Below are 21,349 nucleotides of genomic sequence, written 5' to 3'. Positions count from 1 at the left end.
GCTGTCAGATTGAGGCAGAGCAATCCTGCAGAGTTGAGCCTAAGGATGACAAGCCAGTGCTGGGGGTAAATCCTACATAATCAGCTTCCTTCTTGAGATGCCTCTATACCAATACATGCAGCATGGGGAATAAATAGGAGGAGCTGGAAGTCTGTGGACGGGCAAGGGGTTATTATATGGTAGCTATTGCAGAGACATGGTAGGACAGCTCAGATGACTGGAATGTGGTCATGGATGGCTGTGTTTTTTTTTAAGAAAGATAGGCCAGCAAGGTGAGGTGGTGGAGTTGCTCATATGTGAGAGAGCAACTGGAATGTACTGAATTCTGTCCAGGTGAGGATGATGGGCAAGTTGAGAGGTTGTGGGTTAGAATTAAGGGTCAGGCTAGCAGGTGTGACACTGTTGTGTCTATTACAAGCCACCTGATCAGGATGGGGAAGTTCATGAGGCCTTCTATAGGCAGCTGGGAGCAGCCTCAAAATCACAGGCCCTGGTTCTCATGGGGGATTTCAACTACCCAGACATCTGCTGGAATGCCTACACAGCTAGCCACTTACAGTCTAAGAGGTTCCTTCAGTGCATCAATGATAACTTCTTGATGCAAATGGTGTATATGCCAACTAGGAGAGGAGCGCTACTGGTTCTTGTACTCATGAGCAAGCAGGATCTGGTTGAAGCGGTGAACCTCAAGGGCAGCCTCAGCTGCAGCGACCACGAGATGGTGGAGTTCAGTATCTTATGTGGTAGGAACGGAATATCAAACAAAATCACAACCCTGGACTTTAGCAGGGCCAACTTTGGCCTTTTCAAGCAATTGCTAGGGGACATCCCATGGGATAGAGTATTAGAGGATAAAGGGGTCAAACATAGTTGGTCTCTGTTCAGAGATCACTTTTTCAAGGCTCAGGATCAGAGCATCCCAGCGGGTGGGAAATCAAGCAAGAGAGCCAGGAGACCCACAGGGTTAAACATCTCCCTTACGATGAAAGGCTGAGGGAGCTGGAACTCTTTAGCTTAGAGGAGACTGAGGGGTGACCTCGTTAATGTTTACAAATACATAAATGTTGTCCAATTGTAGGACAAGGGGCAACGAGTACAAGCTGGAACACAAGAGGTTCCAAACAAACACAAGGAAGGATTTCTTCTCTATGAGGGTGACAGAGCACTGGAATGGGCTGGCCAGATGGGTTGTTGAGTCTCCTCTGGAGACATTCAAACCCACCTGGATAAGTTCCTATGTGACCTACTCCAGGTGGTCCTGCTCTGGCAGGGAGTGTTGGACTATATGATTTTTCAAGGTCCTTTCCAACCCTTAAAATTCTCTGATTCTGTGTCCTCTCCATGTGTTGTGGTGTCTGACTTCTTTCTGCCTGAGTTCTGGGCAGAAAAGATTGTGGAAGTAATGTGAATCACAGGCTGTTGATATCAGGTTTTTGTGCTTAGTCCTTTCCAAAAGCATAGGTTCTTTGAAGTATATTTTGCAGCTTTCTTCAGATAAGTTGCTCTAGCCATTATATGAACACATTTATAACTACTTATTTTGTGGCAGAATGGAACAGTGGAGTCATTATCTCCATTTACCTGTAATGCACACATTGGGTGAAGAGTTGAGGCCTATGTGATGGTTCAAGAGATTTAGACAGTCATACTGATACATTTCTGTGTAGGATTAAATATGAGGTACATTTCATAGAATCATGGGGTTATAGAATGGTTTGAGTTGGGACATGTAAAGGTCATCTAGTCCAATCCCTCTGCAATGAGCAGGGACATCTTCAACTAGATCAGGGTGCCCAGAGTCCCATCCGGCCTGAGTTTGAATGCATGTACCACCTTTCTGGGCAACCTGCTCTGATGTTTCACTACTCTCGTAAAAATTTCTTCCATATCTCTAACCTGAATCTATCTTTAAAACTTTTAAATCATTATCCCTTGTCTGTTGCTATAAGGCCCTACTGAAAAGCCCATCTTCATCTTTCTTGCACACCCTCTTTAAGTATTGGGAAGCCCCAATACTCTCCTCCAGGCTAACCAACCCCAACTCTCTCTTCTTGATTGCATTGTTTCAATTATGTGAAGGTTAAATAGAGAAACTTGGTACGTATGCAAAGTGCAAAACTACCACTGAAGATTAATCCCTAAACAATAGGACAGAGAACACTGAGAAGATGACAATACTTCTGGAAACCCATACTATGCGCTTTCTTGGATCACTGGGTGGATGGATACTTGGCCGTAAAAAAGTATGCCTTTTTTGCTACTCAAGTGTATGACTGGTATAATGTCGTGGGTCCTGGGTGCTGACTTAAGGGCTACTCACAGCATTTCTGTCACATAGGTGTTGGGTAGAGATGTTTTATGTTTGTGTCTTGTGGAATATTTTACGGTTACTCTTTCGCCACACTACCTTGCAGCTCTGCAAGACCAGTGGAGTAGGTCCAGTTGACAGGTGCAAAAGTGTCACAGAGCAGCTGGTATTGTGGAAGACACCTTCAAATCACTTGCTTCTGTTTTAATGCCTGAACTAAGCCAAGAGCAGAGCAGGAGGAAGACAGGGCTTACAGAAGAGGCAAGAAAGATTCAAGCATGAAGAATTCTTCACCTGAGAAATACTGAGTAGATTGTTACTGTTTAGAGACAGTAAGAGAATGAAAAAAGAGAGTACTCAGGTAAAAAAATTCTGATGAGGAAATGGCAACCCAGATGCCTCTGCTTACTTTTCCACGGGCACACAAAGTTGATCAATGAAAGTCCAAAAACGTAACAGCTGTAAGGTGTGCTCTGTACCACATCACAGCCTGGAAATTTGTTGTCATTCATTGTGCTGTCATTATCTCAGCCAATGTTCCAGAAGAATCCAAAATAGAGGTAAATAATTGAATAATGAGAAGCAAGCAACTGTATCTAATACCTTTGGTTGTTTTACTTATTAAACAGCATAATGATTTGTGACCAAACATAACTTCCTGGCAGTAGGAAATCATTTTTTCTAGCAGCTTAAGGGGAAAAAAGTACGTCTCCAAAGCTGTTTGGGAAGCTGTTCCCGTTTGGGTGGGAGCCTGAAAACTCCCGTTAACTCTCACTTTTAATGTCTGGCTTCTCAGCGCATGGAACATTGGGAAAATGGAAAACTTAAGATGACTTCCAAAACAAATCTGAAATACATTTGGCAGTTGAGTGTCCCTCTCCACACATCAGTGTGCCTGGGAAAAGCTGTGCAGAGAAGGAGGCGGTTAGCACATGAGCTTGAGTCATAATAGATATGTGTTTCTATAGCTGCCACCTTTGAGGGAAGGGGAGGATGGAGGTTTTCCAGGGACAGCAGAGCAGTATCTGCCATGGCTGGAAGAAACTCAGTTTTGCCTGTATCTTCTTGGTCTTTGTAAGTCAGAGTATTGGTACAGAGCTGGATTATTCAATGCTGCTGTGAATTAATGGACTGAAAAATGACAAAGCCTGGATTTCGGTTGACTTTTTTTTAGAATTTGAATTTGTTACTGTCATTGAGAGCAATAATTTGAACAGAATCTTTCACAATTGCAGGTAGGGTTGTTTGCCATTTAATCCTGAGCAAAAGAGAGATTAAGTCTAGATGATAACAGATACAAGGTTTAAGATGGTCTTGTGCTGAAAAGTGCAAGCTGGACTATGTGATAAAACTTCCCAAGCCATGTGTTTCAACTTCTTTGATTTGCAGACTGGCTTAAGATTTCCACGCTAGAAGCACGTGAAGCGAACTGACCGTAGGCTTGCCTTCCTTTACCCCGTGTACCAGTACAGGCTGGGGCTCGAACTGCTAAAGAGCAGATGTGCAGAGAGAGACCTGAGAGTCCTGATTGATAATAAGCTAAATATGAGCCAGCAATGTGCCCTCGTGGCCAAGAAGGCCAATGGCATCCTGGGATGCATCAAGAAGAGTGTGGCCAGTAGGTCAAGGGAGGTTCTTCTCCCCCTCTACTCTGCCCTGGTGAGGCCTCAGCTGGAGTACCGTGTCCAGTTTTGGGCTCCTCAGCTCAAGAGGGACAGGGAAGTGCTGGAGAGAGTCCAGCACAGGGCCACCAAGATGATCAGGGGACTGGAACATCTTTCATATGAGGAAAGGCTGCGAGAACTGGGGCTGTTTAGTCTGGAGAAGAGGAGACTGAGGGGAGATCTTATTAACATTTATAAATATTTAAAGGATGGGTGTCAGGAGGTTGGGACATCCCTTTTTTCTGTAGCAGCTAGCAATAGGACAAGGGGTAATGGGATGAGGCTGGAACACAAAAAGTTCCACTTAAATATAAGAAAAAAACTATTTCACTGTTCAGGTGAGGGAGCCCTGGCACAGGCTGCCCAGAGGGGTTGTGGAGTCTCCTTCCTTGGAGGTCTTCAAGACCCACCTGGACGTGTTCCTATGCCACCTGATCTAGGTGACCCTGCTTCTGGAGGGAAGTTGGACTAAATGATCTCTAAAGGTCCCTTCCAACCCCTACCATTCTATCATTCCTCAGTAACCTGTGATAGATGCCTTAGAAACAGGCCATGGCCCTGCATGAAGCAGCAGACGAGAAGATTAGGAGTGCGGGTAGAATCAGCAAGCTGTGAGCAGTGGCAGTAAGAGCAGTGGGACAGGTTTGTTAGCAAAAGTGTGTGGTGGTGCCTGTTTTGTTTGATGATATGCAGCTTGTGACACACAAAATTGAAGGAAGACCTAAAAGAAGGAGGGTGGTGGGCAGATCTCATCTCACTCAGCAAGGTTCCTTTTGCTGTCTTATGACAACAATTTTATACCAAAAAAAAAATCAAATTTGAGAGCATGTTGATGGACAATGTATTAGATATATGTCCACAATAACACTTTGGTCTGGAAAAGGTCAACAGATGGTGTTCAAAAGGTACTGCATGAAACAGTAATGGCTTTCTATGTACACTGGATATTGAGATTATCTTAGGCTGACTTATTACCCTAAAGCTGTTGGGGAAACTGGAAGCAACTCTGAGAAGAGCTTAAAGCATGAGTATGGCTTGGGTAATCAGCTTGGGAAAAAGTTTTGAAAGCAGTATGTGCAAACTGAGAACTCTGCTGTGAGGAAAATGCATCGCTACAAACAGCAGAACAACATGCACGCTACTAAATGAGGGAAAGGCTGATTGTAGTTGTTAGGATCGAGTAGTGAGAGAAAGTCGAGAAATAAAGGTTAATAATAGGAAACATTTTCTAGGCATGAGGTTCATTTGAGCTTCAAAAGTGTCTTACGAGGAAAGTGATGGCCAATTAGGATAGTCAGAAATGAAGATGATGAGTCATTAATAGATGTAGAAACTTGTGTCACAGTAAAAGCAGAGTATATACTAAAAAATGCCTTGGCCTGTTCAGAAGCTTCAGCAAGATGGAGAAAGTGAAAACTGTCTTTCTCTCCAACTGTCTCAATACCCTGTTTCAGGTTCCAAATTTCTCTTAAAGCAGCAAATTCCACAGCACAACCAATGAGAAAGAATTTCCTCCCCCCCTCTGAGTCTTTGGAAAAGTCATCAAAGACATAAAAGGAAGTAAAATGAAATTACTGTCAAAGTGAGTTGCTCTGTGGCTTGTTGCTTGTCCTCTACTTGTGCTGCTGAATAGTCTCAGATTTACTGGGTTTAAAGCTCTGCATTAACTTTGGAATTCAGATATTTACTGTATACACTCTAGTACAGGTGGGGAAAAAAATCATCCCTAGCAGTCATTTCTTTCCTTACCACTTGCTGTTTGTGAAAAAGTATTTGTCTTGAGCCAAATAAAGGTACAATTTGAGATTTCTAGGAATTTGTACTATATAATGAATAAAAGTAGTCATGTAAGTCTAAATATTTTAGTCGCTTCGTTTTCTTTAGGTGGTGTCTTGACTAATGCAGAAAGTTCTTGCTTACAGTAACTTGCATTTTTAGTGCATCTCATCAAAGGACCTATTTGTTGCTTACTCTTGAGACTTTGCTATGGTGATGCAGTGCACTGAAATCTTAGAATGAAAGCCAGTCAACCTAACCTTAAATCACCTTGCTATTGAGGAACTTTTTTTCTTCATCTTTTACTGAGCTTTTACCACCCCAGTAGGAGTGTCTCTTAGAGTTAGATCCTGAGGGGAAGGCATTAATGGTTCGTTTCATCCTACTTCTAGGTAATGAGTGCGGTGTTCTGTTCTTCAGTCCAGCCTGCAGGAGTGTCTTAGCTACAGGGTATGTTTTTTCTGTCTTCACTAATGTCTGTATTTGACAGACCTTTCCCACTTTTTTGATGTGATTTCAGCTTCCAAACAATTTGCTGAAGAAGTCTTGAAAGCACACAATGACTACAGGAAGAAACACGGAGTCCCCCCATTAAAACTCTGCAAGAAGTTAAACAGAGGAGCCCAACAGTGAGTTCAGTCCTTTCTTTTCTCTAATGAGATTTGTGACACTTGTATCCATTAGGTTGACTTTGGGTACTGCAAAAATACTGGCCTTTTGATGTGCTGATATTCAATGAAATCTTACTGAGTGGAAAGTGAAGAACTCTACACTGTCTCCCTACCCAACTCTTTTTATCCCCTCTTTCTCCCTACACAACGCTTGATCCCTTCTTTATCCATCACATGGTATCAGATGATCACATGGGCACTTCTATGGTCACAACAAAAGGCATAAATCTTTTTAGCACCTTTTTCCACACACGGACTGCATCTGTCTATACTGATATGTCCCCTCAGCAGAAGGTAGTTGCCTAAAACATGCTTCACCACACACCTCTGTCAGATAATGGATTGTTGTCTGCAGGAGAATATCCACTGCTGCTGAAATAGTCAGAAAAAACTTTTTCATTATAGGATGTGATGACTAGTCTAAGATCAATGGAATCAGAAGGAAGTAAGGGACACACCCTACCTCTGCTCCAGTGCTTAAGACTGCACAACATGTTGTCAGTGTAATGTAGAGTAGATTCATCTTCCTGCTGTCTATCTTAAGTCTTCCTTACAGAAATTTGTGCCCAATCCTGCTTGTCTTCTTTGCTGTAGATCCAACAGCCAGATTATTTCCTTTTCCTTTATAGCAACCTTTTCAGGTTTTGAGGCTGAGCCTCACAGTAGGAAGGAGATACCTGAAGGAGTAACTGCTGATTAGACTATTCAGAAAATAAATGTGCTGTACAATGCACAGTGGATATGGCTTGTGGACATGCCCTCTGGTAGCACACCAAATCTGATTCTGGCTTGATTCACTTTTTTCTTGAGACACTGTGATAAGTGGATACAGTATTTGTAAGAGATGGAATGCCAGTGACTCATCCACATACCTTTGTAATCTTTTGGGGTTTTCCTTCTGTTCTTCAAAGGATTGTTCTGTTCCTGTTTCACATGGTGCCTCATGAAGAGGAAGAAAGTTCATTGAGTTGTCAATAACACTTGTTGTGTTTCTGAAGTGCTACAGCTGGTTTGAACACATCAACTTGTGTGAATACTTCGGATTATTCTGTCAAATATGCATTGCTCAACATTTATCTCTAAGTGTGCTACTGCTCTTGCTGAGTATTTTTAGGTCCTTCTGGAATTCCTCACAGTCCTCTCTGGTCTCAGCTGACTTTACCCACTGCAATGAATAACAACGGGCAGGAGGGTTTGACTAGATGATCTTTCAAGGTCCCTTCCAACTCTTGTAATTCCGTGAAACCTTTGGTTGTGGTCTGTAACTAACTTGTAAAAATTAAATGACACATGTCCAGATGCAAGAACCAGAAATTGTTTTAGAGGATGTGAAATAAAAGAAATCTCTTACTTGTAAGGACAGATTTTACATAATCTTAAGTTTGAAGAAATTTACCTTTCCTTGAGGTATATCTGGTATCTTCGTTGGTATATATCGGATATGTATCTGTGTACTTTTTTGTACTTCTCTATCCAGGTTGAAAATGGCCTGTTTCCTACTATTTTCAGTTCTAATAATTGCAACAGGTTAGTTGAGCTGACTATTGTATCCCTGCTTTAGATGAGATGAGTAACCCTCAGCAGGTGTCTGTTTATGTCTGACTAAAATGAAGCATAGGATGATGATCTCAGATGCAAATCTCATGCTTTCAACTTCCTGAGCTAGAGTGAATTAATCACCCTTTGTCCCAAATCCTTGGCAACTTTGTCCATGTGCAATGTGTACTTTGTTCCAGTCTTGCCTCTTGCGTGGGATGTGGGAATCCTTGAAGAGAAAAATTACAGGACTGTAATGATACAGGACTGGAAGGAGCATCTAGAGATCATATAGCTCAGGATCCAGCAGACTGACAGCTGACAAGTTTTCATTATTTCTAAATGAATGGGGGTAGCTAGATATTTTTTTTTTGTCTTGTTTTGATGAGAGGATTAGAACAGAAGGAAATGAGAACCCAATGACTGAAGTATTAGCTTGGGCCAAAATGTTCAGCTGGACAAATTTCCTGTCTCTGGCAGATGCCAGTAATTCATGATTAGGGATGGAGTAGCACAACAAAACAAACGTGATGATCGTTCCCCCATTAACTTCTCCCAGAAATTACAGTTTTCTCCTGGAAATTATGGCTTTCTAGGTTCATTTGTAAAAGGAGGAGGGTTTTTACACTTGCTTTGGCTGAATTCTCACTTTGGTCTTTTTTTGCATCTCACAGAAAACATTTAAGATACTCCTGTGAGGGTCTTAGAAATGTCCGGAGGTCATATCTGTAGTATTTGCTGCAGATACTTAACTTTCCACCAGTGTCTGCAGTTAAGGATGGCTGTGGATTTCCAGGTGCTGGGCAGGATGGGAGGAGGTCTGCCCTTTGATTTCTTTTAGATCCCTTTTCAGCAGTGACACAACTGCTCATGGAAGACAGAAAATGACCTCTAGGCCTTCTCGTTGCTTAACTTCTTGATCTGTGTAAGCTTAAAGCATCCCTAGCTTCAGAGTTTTTCAGCTCAGTAACTTGACTTAAACTGTCATCTTCCAGCAAAACTCCTTGCTTGCATCTCCTCAATGTCCTCCTGTTCCTCCTTCTCTGCTCTCTGTGGCTGTGGTCTATGAATTAATGTGTGGGTTCCTTTTCTAGGTATGCTGAAGAACTGGCTACCACAAGGATCCTCAAACACAGCTCTGAGTCTGCTAATGGAAAATGTGGAGAGAACCTAGCATGGGCATCCTATGACCAACCAGGTAAGCTTTCTTCTCTTGTCTCAGAGACACTGGGTAAATAACTTGAGGAATCATAAAACATGGAATCATTTAGGTTGGAAAAGACCTTTAAGATCACCAGCTCCAGCTGTTAACCTAACACTGCCAAGTCCACCACTAAACCATATCCTTCATCTACACATCTTTTAAATACTTGGGATGATGACACCACCACTTCCATGGGCAGCCTGTGACAATGCTTGATAAACCTTTTGGGGAAGAAATTTTTCCTAATATCCAATCTAAATGTCCTCTGGTGCAGCTTGAGGCCATTTCCTCTTGTCCTGTCACTTTTAACTTGGGAGAAGAGACTGACACCAGCCTCACTACAACCTCCTGTAAGACAGTCATAGAGTGACTCCTTTTCTCCAGATTAAACAACCCCAGCTCGTTCAGCCACTCCACACAAACTTGTTCTCTAGATCCTTCACCAGCTTTGTTGCCAGTCTCTGGACACGCTCCAGCACCTCAATGTCCTTCTTGTAGTGAGGGGCCCAGAACGGAACACAGTACTCAAGGTGCGACCTCACCAGTGCTGAGTGCAGGGGCACAATCAATCATTGTCTCATCCTTCAGGCTCAGAATGTCTGGTTGCAAGAGTACTGGTGCTTCTTCTACTTCAAAAATGGGTCCACCACAGCCTAGCTTAGCCTGGACTCCGTGGGGATGGGATGGTGGTTTGCGGTCACCTATGTGTACAGAGAGCAAGTAGTACATGTAGGCCCAGAGCGAGTAAGGAGCAATGGTAGTGTGCTCTGGAGGCAGGACATTGCAGCCCTACAAAAGACTTATGTCTGTTCCAGATGCCCCCAGCATGAAGGTGTCTTAAGTGCTACTTGTATATTCATAGGAGGAGAGAAGGAAGCTGTCAATGCCTTGTACCTCAGCTCACATTTAATCCTCAGTGTGTTCCAGCCAATGAGAGGCCTGACCACAGGTCATCTGTGGTGAGGAAGGTAGAAGAATGGCCATCATGTGCTACACAGCAGTTCCTGCTAGTGTGGGCAAAAATGAGGCAGGGCAGACTCCAAAGGGGACAGAAGATAATGTGTCTGACATCTAGTCTCTCTGTCAGCAACAGGCGCTGAGCCTTTCTCCATGACTTCACTTATGAAGACAAAAATAGTGCATATATTTTCTGATCATAAATGTAACAAGTATCTTTGTTTTAGATGTCTGAGGAGATGGATTTCAGCCAGGCTTACAGCCTGTAGTGAGCCTCAGTTGGAGGGGTGTTCAGGCCTTCTCCAGCAGGCAGGGCTCATGCCTTGGCCTGCCGAGACAGCAGGTGGGATGTATTAAAAGTGACCATCTGCCTGCTTTATTCTCATCAACCCTTGGAATTTCCATCACAGCCTCAAGGGAAGCGAAGCTCATTTCTGTAGGCTGGAGACTCTGTTTGAAGGACCTGGAAATTTTAGTGAGTGAGTTTTAGACCCATGGACACTGCTTAGTTCCTCTGCAAGTACCAGCTGTAGTCCCCAGTGAATATTTTTTCATACCAAAAAAAAACCCGGGGTGGAAAAACACAATTGAACCTATTCATATTTGGCATTCTCTCCATCGCAAGAGTCTGAGGAAAGGGTTCAGAGCAGCATGGGAAAACACAAATATATGGCAGAGTTTGCATGGTGGCTATGACTCACTGACTGAGCTTACTTCTTCCTCGTTTGTGTTAATGGCCTGTGCTCCTTCCCCTGAGGTTAAAGTCAGAGAATTCCCATTTAGAGACCTGGAAACAAAACACATGAATCCTTCCATAAGTTATATGATGCCTGTCTTTTTCTGGATCCCCTTTGTTTTCTTCAATGCACTGTTTCCATATTTGCCAGTGTTGAGCAATTTTGTGGCTATTTTTTTTTTTATTCCATGGGATTGAATGTCTTGCTGAGAAAATTAAGCTGCATCCTCTTTTGTTCTGTAAAACACTTTACATTTCCTGTGTAGCAAGATCATTCAGAGTACCAGAATGAGAAAACTAGTTCTTCAAAGAAAGTTATTCTCTCATCTGGGCTTAGTCTTCATCTCTGTGGAGATGGTTCATTCTTCCTCTTTCTCATATAGTTCCCTTTGGATAGTTAATTTGTACCCTGCTCAATGAGGCTGAAATTTGTATTAAAGCATCCATTCAAGGGCTTAACAAAGGCAGACAGTGTCTTCCGGTTTCTTTCTCAGATAAAGCAAAACTCAATAAACCTCTAGCATACTCTCTATTTATTCTCTCTGAAAAAGTGATGCTGTTATTTATTTTGACTCTTACTGAGTTCTGTAATAATGTCAGAGATGCATTTCTTCTTTCAGAGAAGATTTAAGCTTTCAAACTGTAAGAGCCTTCTCATTTGACCTCTCCCTCCTGGTACAAGAATACCTCGAATTGTGTTGAGGATTTTAGAGTTGCATAGCCTAAAACTGTTGCTGGAAATATGTTTATCCCAGTAATCCAAGAAATAGTTGACAGCTGTTTCCTTCCTCCAGTCCTGCAGGAACTGCTCCATGGCAGATTTCTCTTTGTCTGTGTTAAATAAGTGAGCTGTCATCTGCCACTAACGCAAGAGCCTGCAGCCTGCTTGGGCAGCTGCAGTGTGTCAGGCTTCTCGGGATGCTTCATCTCATTCCTCATGTGCTGGGGGGCTGTGGGTGAGCACTGGATGATTTCATTCTGGTTGGGAGGGCTGGGGTGGTTGTGCCGTGTTGCCTGTGAAAACACTGTGGCTTATGAACTCTAGAGAGTATGTAAGAGAAGTTCACTGTGTGTAATCACCCAAATCTGTTAAGGGAGGAGCCTGGGTCTGCCTACAGGTCAGGTCTGGTGAGCAGGGTGCCACAGCTACCCTCTGCCCCAGCCCTAGAGGAGTGGGTTCTGACTGAGAGACTGCCTTGATGCATCTCTTGCTGTCCAACACCAGGCTTATACTGTACTGTTAAATACAATAAAGTAAATAGGGTCCTGCATGAGGAATGCTGAAAGTAGATTACTTCCTAAACCCATTGCTATGACTTCAGTTTAGGTAGATACTTTATTTCTGAGGCAGATTTAAATCTACCTTTACCCTCTTTCCCATCAGAGGGGTGGAAGGAAGGCTGCAATAACAAAAGCTAGAAATATGTTTGAGGAAGATTCTGAGGTTTGGGCTACCTAGCTTTTAAGTAGATGACCATGCCACTACCCATCCTTGCACAAAAGTATGTCCTATCTGATTTTATTAGAATGCTCTTAGCAACTTACTCAGCAGAATCACTTGAAGATTTAAGGATTCTTTGGTATGAGGAGAAACAGTAAGGCTTGGCCCAGAGAAATTAAATGTTAGGTGAAGCTGTATGCAGTAGTAGGGCTGCCACAGCCTTGTGTTCCCAGGAGTGAGACTGAGGGTGTATTCCCAGGCTTGCACACTCAGACACACATACACAGCGTGTGCATATGTGTATATGCAGGCAGCCACACAGGTCAGCACAAACAGATGCAGTCAGTGTTAAAATGAACAGCACCAGTGGCCTCATCCTGTTCCCCTTTTTGTCTGATCACTTGAAGTATGTTACTGGAATATATATAAATAAGTCAGTATAATACATACATAAAAACACATGTATTTCTGGGGTTTAAAAAGATAGATAGAATTTCTATTTTTGTAGCATTAAATTTTATACACACACACACACACATATATATATATATCTCAGTAATGGAAGTTCTAGGGTGGCTCAGATACTGTCTGACCTGTAGCTGCCCCTGGACCCCAGGCTTACTAGTTTCTGGCACCTGGATGTACCAACCCCCCAGGCTGCAGTTCCACTCCAGTTGCCAGCACAACGTGTCTCACACACAGCTCCCTGGTTGTCCTTGTCCCTGCGGTGACAATACTCTGGCAGTTCCTGCCAGACCAGTCCAGCTTGCAGTTTGCCAGCCTCACACACTCACACCTGTGCAGGTGCTTCAGTTGCTGCCACCACAGACATGCAGGTCCCTACAGCCCTGGGTGCGATACTCGCACGTCCATGCAGAATAGAGCTGCTCACCCAGGAAAACTGATAGAAATTACATTTGATGGGACAACAGGAAGCGGATGAGATGTGGAACATGGCTAGGTAAGAGTACTGACACTTGTTTCCATACAGTAGCCCCTTATTATCTTTCTATCCTCCAGAGACTGGTATCAGCAAAAGGATTTTACACTAGGACTGTTAGTCCTATGTATGGCCTGACCTCATATGGTCAGCGTGGCCATTTTAGTAGCTCATAATAAAATAAGATCACTATGCAGATTCTGGACCTAGTCTTGGGCAGAACTATACTCGGACACTTAATTCAACGATTATTGTGCCAAGTTTTTATGCAGTGTAGACGTGTCCAGAAATCATGGTGCTGATGAAACTTGTTGCAGTAAGATTCAGCCTGGTCTGAAATGAACATCTGTTAAGCCTGAGCAGGTCATCAGTCAGCTAGGAGAAGGGTGCTTCCATAGAGAAGATGTTGAAACTATGAATGTGGTTTGCAGCAATACAAACAGGATGGGTATTAAAAAAACAAACCATCAACCCAGCAGTATACTAATTGGTTCTGCAAGTGGAGCAACAGAAGAGAAGCTGCAGCTTTTTGATGGAAGTAAACTTCTGTAATTCCTGCTATAATTGGGAATGAAGGGTAGGAGTGAGATTTCTTTTCTGTGTTCTTCTGATTAAAATGGATTTTGAACATCAGCCAGCCTCTGTTTTGGGGGAGCTCTGGGGGAAGTGGAAGCTCTTTCTAATGAAACATTGAAATGCAAGGGAAAGGGACACTAAATATAACTGCATCACTTATTCCATCATAGTTTGAAATGCTAGTGCTGTGGTCAGTTCTCTAAACCAGCAAATCTGAGGATATAAGTTGCTGCTAAAGTGGTAGGCTCAGTGATCTGTTGACCCCTCTGCTATCCTTTCTCTGGAAGCCTGCAGGTCCCTGGGCTCAAAACTGGGTTTTTCCTTAGTTCCCTATGTATCAGCTGTTGCTTTCAACATAGTTCAGCTTACGTCTCACCACTGTGCTGTTTACTGCTCCTCAAGGGGCAAAGAATCAGAAGAAAAGTGTTTCAGAGGAAGAGAGCATGCTGCATCACTAGGGACCTGCCTGTCTTCTCACGTGGTAGTAACTTGCACATAGGACCCCTCTCACCTTCCATGGCATATGACAGATAGACTCAATTCCCCTCACATCCAGGACACTTCTTTAAAATGACTGCAAGATGGAGTCTGTCAAATGTTGCCCAGTCCTTTAGTCACTTTCTCTTTTGCCAGGAGTAAGTTAGTCTTTAATTTCTCACAGCCTACAATGCAATGACTCTTTTAATTGAAGGAGGGTGACAGCAATGCCGTGTAATGATTAACCCAATCCGGCACATGACAAATGGAGCATAGCTACCACCTTATAGGCTTTCACTGCCTGGCTGCAATCGGTTGCAAGCTTGCATCCACCAAGGCTGGGGGTTCACATGCCATAGATTGTGCTACCCAACTATGCTCATTGTCTTCCATGAACAGAGTTGAGCCAGTCTTACCTGATGCCATTGTCATCTCCCTTGAATTAAAGAATTACCAAACTTTCACATGATGGTATTGTTTAAATTTAAAAAAACCCAACCTATGAAGAGATACTGAGTTTGTCTGAACTTCCCTGTGTCCTGCAATATATCCATTGTGGAGGTTTTAAGTGCTTGTCACATGGAGCCTGGGAATGCCTCTCAGAGCTACAGTAAGCCGAGTGGGGATGAGTTTCTCTGGAACTACTCTTTTTACACTGTGTCACTCTGATCTGTTAACAGAGGGAATGAAGGGCTGGTAGCTGTGGGAATGCAGTCCTACACCTGTAAAATACTACTTAGATAATACAGTCACTGAAGCACTCGTACACATAAAATACCTGTGCTTTATAAGGCATATGTCTGCAGTCACATTTTGTACTTCTATTCCACTCAGTTTACCACAAATGCATCTAAATCCTTTGAAGTCTAGGGTGGGACAGGATGATCTTCTTGTGTGGTTTTGGGGTTTTTTTACTATGTGCTTTGTCTTTTCCCCTTTTATTGCATAAAGATTGCTCTTTGTGTTTTTTTCGATCTTCATTTTAGCTTTAATGTGAGTAACAGATGAACAGATGTGTTTGTGTTATAGACTTTAGCCATAAAACAGGTCTGTGGGGTTAGTTGTTTGGCCCAGGGAGAGCATGGAAGGAAGAAACCTGTTGTTACTCCTGAAAGATTTACATTGGGAAGCAAGAGAGGTTTTGCTACCTTTTTACGTAGAAAATGGAAATTGACTCTGTTAACAGACCACTGTTCCTAGCAAGCAGCATGTCATAGGTAGGTTTGTAGTACTTTCAAGTTCATAGATCTCTCAAGAGGTGGCATTTCATTCAGTGTTTTTCTGGCAATGACAGCTCTAATAGCCAGCTTGTCAGGTCAGCAACACCAACCTTTTAGCAAGCTGAAGAGAAACTCTTTAGCAAGCTCATGAGAAACTGAACTTCAAAGAAGTTAACATAGCGTCTGACTTTTAGAACAGTGCAAGTTTAAGACTTTTTTTGCTGCAAAATAGCAAAACATGAGTCATTGCTGTTCTGCAGCCAAGGGTCCACCGGGGACCAGGCTTCTTGATGACGGTAGGCTTAACCACGTTGGCAGCTTGCTATGAAGTCAACCGGCCTTGCGTTATACATCCTGGAATGCTGAGCAGAAATGTCAGTATTGATGTAGCTCAGGGAAAAACCTGTCCCCTTCCCACCCACCCCCTCCCCCCCAGTGTTTGACACCAGAATTTCCTAACAACCAGTAATGGAAAAGAAGTAACATAAGTAACATTTGACTTTTGAGTGCATAGCATCTGGAGGTTGTTGTCTGAGCTCCTGCCCTCTGTGCTGCCTGTTCCACGGGACCTGCTGCAGATTATCAGAATCTACTCCTTTCCATCAAGTTCCTTAACTGTTCAGCAAATAGCAAGGAAATATTATGTCTTTAGCAAAGATCAACCTTAGAGACCCACAGGCATGTAGGGCTATGACATTGTCCATAGTCATAGTCCTTGTATGGCTGAGAGCCTTTGATGAAAAGAGACAGTGCGGGATGCAGGGAGTTCCGCACAGCAGCAGCTCCTAGGCATGTCTGTCTGAGGAGTCTGTAGCACCCCAAGTTAGACTGCTTCAGAGTGAACATTCACAATGGCTCATGTGCTAAGGATCACTAAAAGTGAAGGCACTCCGAAATTTGAAGTAATACATGCAGATGAGAACATGGAAAACTAGAGGATGTCAGAAGTGTCATTTTTCTTCAGTGTGCATGGAGCTGTAAGGGGATATCTTCATACACCTGCATCCACAGGTGGGAGGTCTCCCTATGGAAAAGGTCTCTCACTTAAGCCTTTTAAAACACATTCCAAGAGGGAGGAGCTGGTGAAAGCTGTATGTATAAACCTGATGACAGGAGTGCTCATACAAGATGAGGGAGATGTGTCCGTACTGCCTTTGAGACTGAAAGTTACAGAAGGTTCTGGGCAGAAAGAAAAAAATAGTAAACTCAATGTGGTAAATTGCCAGATGTTTTCCTTGAGAACTAAAGGGACTTCTGCCCCACCTTGATCCAAATGCTGTGCCATACAGGTCTCTCTTGTCCAAAGATTTTTGTAACTTCAAACTTGTAAAGTTTTAACAGCAGACAACTGTTGGTGGATAGTTCCATTTCCGGATCTATTGGTGATAGCATCATATTTTCAGTCTGCTCTGTCCCACCAGGTGAGCACCTTGCTGCAGAGATCTTCCCGTAGCAGGATGAACTGCCTGGTCCTACAGCTGTTTTGTGAGTTGCCTGCCCAGGCTTTGAGCCAGGACATGCCAGCTATATGGTCCTTGGTACTCCAGTGGACTGTGCAGAACTGGAGTAATTAATGGCATGAGATGCTTAACAAAAGCCATAGACCTAATTAGTAACTTAGTGAATTATGAGGAGTGGCTGGAAAGCTGTCTGGTGGAAAAGGACTTGGGGCTGTTGGTTGGCAGCTGGCTGAATATGAGCCAGCAGTGTGCCCAGGTGGCCAAGAAGGCCAATGTCATCCCGGCTTGCATCAGAAATAGTGTGACCAGCTGGACCAGAGGAGTGATTATCCTGTACTCAGTGCTGGTCAGGCCACACCTCGAATACTGTGTCCAGTTCTGGGCTCGTCACTACAAGAAGAACATTGAGGTGCTGGAGAATGTCCAGAGACAGGCAACAAAGCTGGTGGAGGGTCTGGAGAACAAATCTTATGAGGAGCAGCTGAGGGACCCACAGATGTTTAGCCTAGAGGAAAGGAGGCTGAGAGGACACTTGATCACTCTCTACAACTAACTGAAAGGAAGTTGTAGCAAAGTAGGAGTTCTCCCAAGCGACAAGTGATGGGACAAGAAGAAATGGCCTCAAGTTGTGCCAGGGGAGGTTTAGATTGGATATTAGGAAAAATTTCTTCCTCAAAAGGGTTATCAAGCATTGTCACAGGCTGCCCAGGAAAGCAGTGGTGTCACCATCCCTGGAGGTATTTAAAAGACATGTAGATGAGGTGCTGAGGGACATGTTAGTGGCAGTATTAGGTTAATGGTTGGACTCTGTAATCTTAAAAGTCTTTTCCAGCCTAAACGATTCCTTAATAACCGAGTGGCAACAGCTATAACAATAAAGGTTTTGTAAGCTACATGTACCACCATGTTACTTACATTTCAAAAACTCTTTCCAGTAAAAAGACTCTTTCTCCATGTTTCTTGAAGTTCTTGACAGCTGTTAACAGAAGCTCTTTCTGGCCAGACTGTAAGTGAGCTCCATTTCTGTGTTTATATCATGATTCCACAGCAGATTTCTTTTGTCTTTCAGGAAAGGATGTGGCTGACAGATGGTACAGTGAAATAAAAAATTACAGCTTTCAAAATCCAGGATTTTCTTCTGGGACAGGTAAGTAAAACTAGCACTGGCTCTTCAAAAAGGCAGCTTTTATTTTAAGAAATTGGCTAGACACTTTGTTGGATATTTTTCAAAAAGCTGCCTTTTCTTCCTAGGAAAAAAAAATAGAGGGAAATTAATTAGAACTTTCCCAAGTTTTATATTAGAAAGTGACAGAAGGGTGAAAAGGAACTGAGAAATGAGGAAGTAAGCAAAATGTGAGAGGGCTTTAAAGTCTATTTTTCTTTGAAGCTCTAAGTTTTTAAAAGGTAACTTATTTTTAGGAAAACTTAATTTATAGAAGATACTACATTGGAATCACATTGATGTCTTACTAACTGTACTATGCTGTTGTTTATGTGGACATGTGACTTCTACTAAATTATATCACTGTATTCACAGAAATCACTTCAGGTACAGTTTGGAGATCAGGAACAGGCCATTGACTGTGTATTGACAATCCATTGTTGAATTTCTTCTGGTCTCCCCAGCTCAAGAGGGACAGGGAACTTCTGGAGAGAGTCCAGCACAGGGCCACCAAGATGATCAGGGGACTGGAGCATCTTCCTTATGAGGAAAAGCTGTGGGAACTGGGGCTGTTTAGTCTAGAGAAGAGGAGACTGAGGGGGGATCTCATTACAAATATCTAAATAGTAGATATCAGGAGGTTGGGGCATCACTGTTTTCTGTTGTATCTAGTGATAGGACAAGGGGTGATGGAAAGAAGGTGAAGCACAATAATTTCCATTTAAACATAAGGAAAAATTTCTTCACTATAAGGGTGAGGGAGCCCTGGCACCGGCTACCCAGGGAGGTTGTGGAGTCTTCTGCTCTGGAGGTCTTGAAAACTCCCCTGGACGTGTTCCTGTGTGACCTCATCTAGGTGGACCTACTTCTGCAGGGGTAGGGGTGAACTAGATGATCTCTAAAGGTCCCTTCCAACCCCAACCATTCTATGATTCTGTGAATGAACGTTAAGAACACTGTTCCCTGAATAATGCTCAAGCAAGAGATATGCCTGAGCCTGTTTCATGTGAAGAGAGTAACATCCTTCTCCCATGGAATGTGTCAGTGCACAGAGGAAACAACTAATAAAGCAGCACAATGCAGGGCTGGCTATTACAACTAGTCAGAAGTCACAAACAGTTTCACATGGCAACATATGGGGGAGTATGACTTGGTTAAAGCAAATGCAGAATAATCATTGTCAGAACTGCTCTTCATACTACAGGGAGTAAAAACTATGATATTGCTATCAGATTTTGTATCAGGTACTCATGGAATGACTTTTTGCATAATTCTTCTGCTAGGTATTCTTACATGGGTATAGGATGTGGAAATGGAAACAGTATTGTGAAGCCAGATCAGATCAGGGCTTTTCAAGGCAAAATGCTGGCTGTAGGTTTTGTTGGTTTGGTTTTTGTTTTCGCATCCTTATCTTGTTCTCCTGTTGGAGGAAGTAAATGTTTCGTATTATTCTTTCTTCCTCTGACCCTCATGTGTTAATGGGAATGTTGTAGTTTTAGTACCTAAAATGAATGAAAATGTTTCTCTCTCTTTCTTCAGGTCACTTCACAGCAATGGTTTGGAAGAACACAAAAAAGCTGGGGGTTGGAAAAGCATCCGCTAGCGACGGCTCAACATTTGTAGTGGCTAGATATGATCCAGCTGGAAATGTAGTAAATCCAGGCTATTATGAAGAAAATGTCCTTCCTCCAAGAAAATAACTTTTTTAAAAAAGAAGAAAGTATTCTTATTGCTTAATGACAAGTGAACCTGGGCTGGGACTTCACAGTGTTTGAAATGAAATATGATTCAATGACATTTCCTGTTTGGTACTGCTGTTCACTTCTCAGTACAGAGGAAGCAATTCCATGTTGCTTGAGTCGATCTGCACATGAGAGTCCCTGTTGTTTCTGAGGGGGCTTCAGTATATGCAGCTTTTCTGAAGGGCAAAATTTATGAGGGTGGGTTTTCTTTGATAACAGTTTGCATGAAGTCTGTGTCAGCATGTGAGTAAGCACATGTTGGATCTCTTTTTTTTTAACAAGCAAATGTATAGCTTGTAATTATATCACACAATGCTTGTTTTCCAGTATTTTTTAATAACTGTAACTTCTTTGTTCTATATATACCTCCTGCTACTGTGGGGGCTTCTCTGCAGATGGAACATATGCAAAACTTCCCGTATGAAAAGTACAGGTGTAAAATGTAGTGGCATTCAGAGCTGTGTGTTTTTATTAAGAGGATCTCACAGAACACTAAAACATTGCTGACAAAATTGTATCTGTCAAGCAAGCCATAACTAATGCATGACCTGAAAGCTACTAAAGTTTAAATCCCAGTGTTAGGTGCTAGTGTTTAAAATCTATTTGAGATGAGTGTATTATTTCAAGTTCAAACCCCATTTTACAGTTTACAGTATGGACATTGTCTTAGAATCAAATTGTTTACTTCTGTTACAGGAAAGTAAGATGCTACTTTTTCTCTTTGATGTTTACACACACAAAAAGTTTCTTTGATGGAGCATGTTGGATTTTATTTCTCAATCACTTTTTTTAATCTCCTGAGGAGTATCTTCTGCAGGTGTCATGCTGTACAGACAACAACATTCCCAAATCATCACTTGTCTTCTTTCATAATGTCACAATAGGAGGTATTCACATGGTCAGAATGAAGAGAAGTTTACTTTTTTGTTCATATCTTTCAATAACACAAAAAACATTTCACATACTGGATGGATGCCTTGAAAAAAAATTGGATTTAGTGTCATTAAAATCAAGCAAGCAAAAATTCTGAGGGCATCTTTTTCTCTCATGAAATGTGAGTCAGATCATTTTGTCCAAGTTCATATCATAGAATCATAGAATGGTAGGGGTTATATACTATGTTTCATTTTGAGGTTTTCTTTCCTTTGTAAATGTTTCTTTTGACTTCTGCTGAGATTCTATATGCCAGAATTTGGTCCATGAAGAGTGCCATTACAGAAATACTTCTTTTTGTTTACACAGTTGTAATAAACTGCACTGTTACAGCTTGATTATATGTCACTGTGATGCTGTATGTTCCAATCTCTTTTTTTCTGTAACCAAGAACTTTACACATATAATGAATAGCTGAAAATTAAATATTTTTGAATATGAATTACTCAAGCCTTTGCTTGACAACAAAGCCTGAGTCTTTGTTGAAACACCTTCACATTTTATTACCAGCATTATTACTTTTGTGACATGGAGGAGAGAAATGCA

The 21,349-nt window shown here is 42.4% G+C and overlaps 1 protein-coding gene across 1 annotated transcript in view; it reads left to right on the top strand.

Moving 5' to 3' along the window:
• GLIPR2 (GLI pathogenesis related 2) overlaps positions 1 to 21,141 on the top strand; it is a 30,156-nt gene extending 9,015 nt beyond the window's left edge. The window contains exons 2-5 of the mRNA XM_061995222.1: positions 6,269 to 6,377; positions 9,050 to 9,153; positions 18,036 to 18,113; positions 19,668 to 21,141. Coding sequence (XP_061851206.1) covers positions 6,269 to 6,377; positions 9,050 to 9,153; positions 18,036 to 18,113; positions 19,668 to 19,828 — 452 coding nt within the window. The 3' untranslated portion in view covers positions 19,829 to 21,141. The remainder of the gene's footprint in view (positions 1 to 6,268; positions 6,378 to 9,049; positions 9,154 to 18,035; positions 18,114 to 19,667) is intronic.
• Positions 21,142 to 21,349: the final 208 nt, after the last annotated feature.

Source organism: Colius striatus, chromosome 4 (assembly GCF_028858725.1).
Source record: "Colius striatus isolate bColStr4 chromosome 4, bColStr4.1.hap1, whole genome shotgun sequence".
NCBI classification, from domain to species: domain Eukaryota; kingdom Metazoa; phylum Chordata; class Aves; order Coliiformes; family Coliidae; genus Colius; species Colius striatus.
The sequence above is the reverse complement of the archived record's forward strand: the minus strand, read 5'-3'. Positions and strand labels throughout refer to the sequence as shown.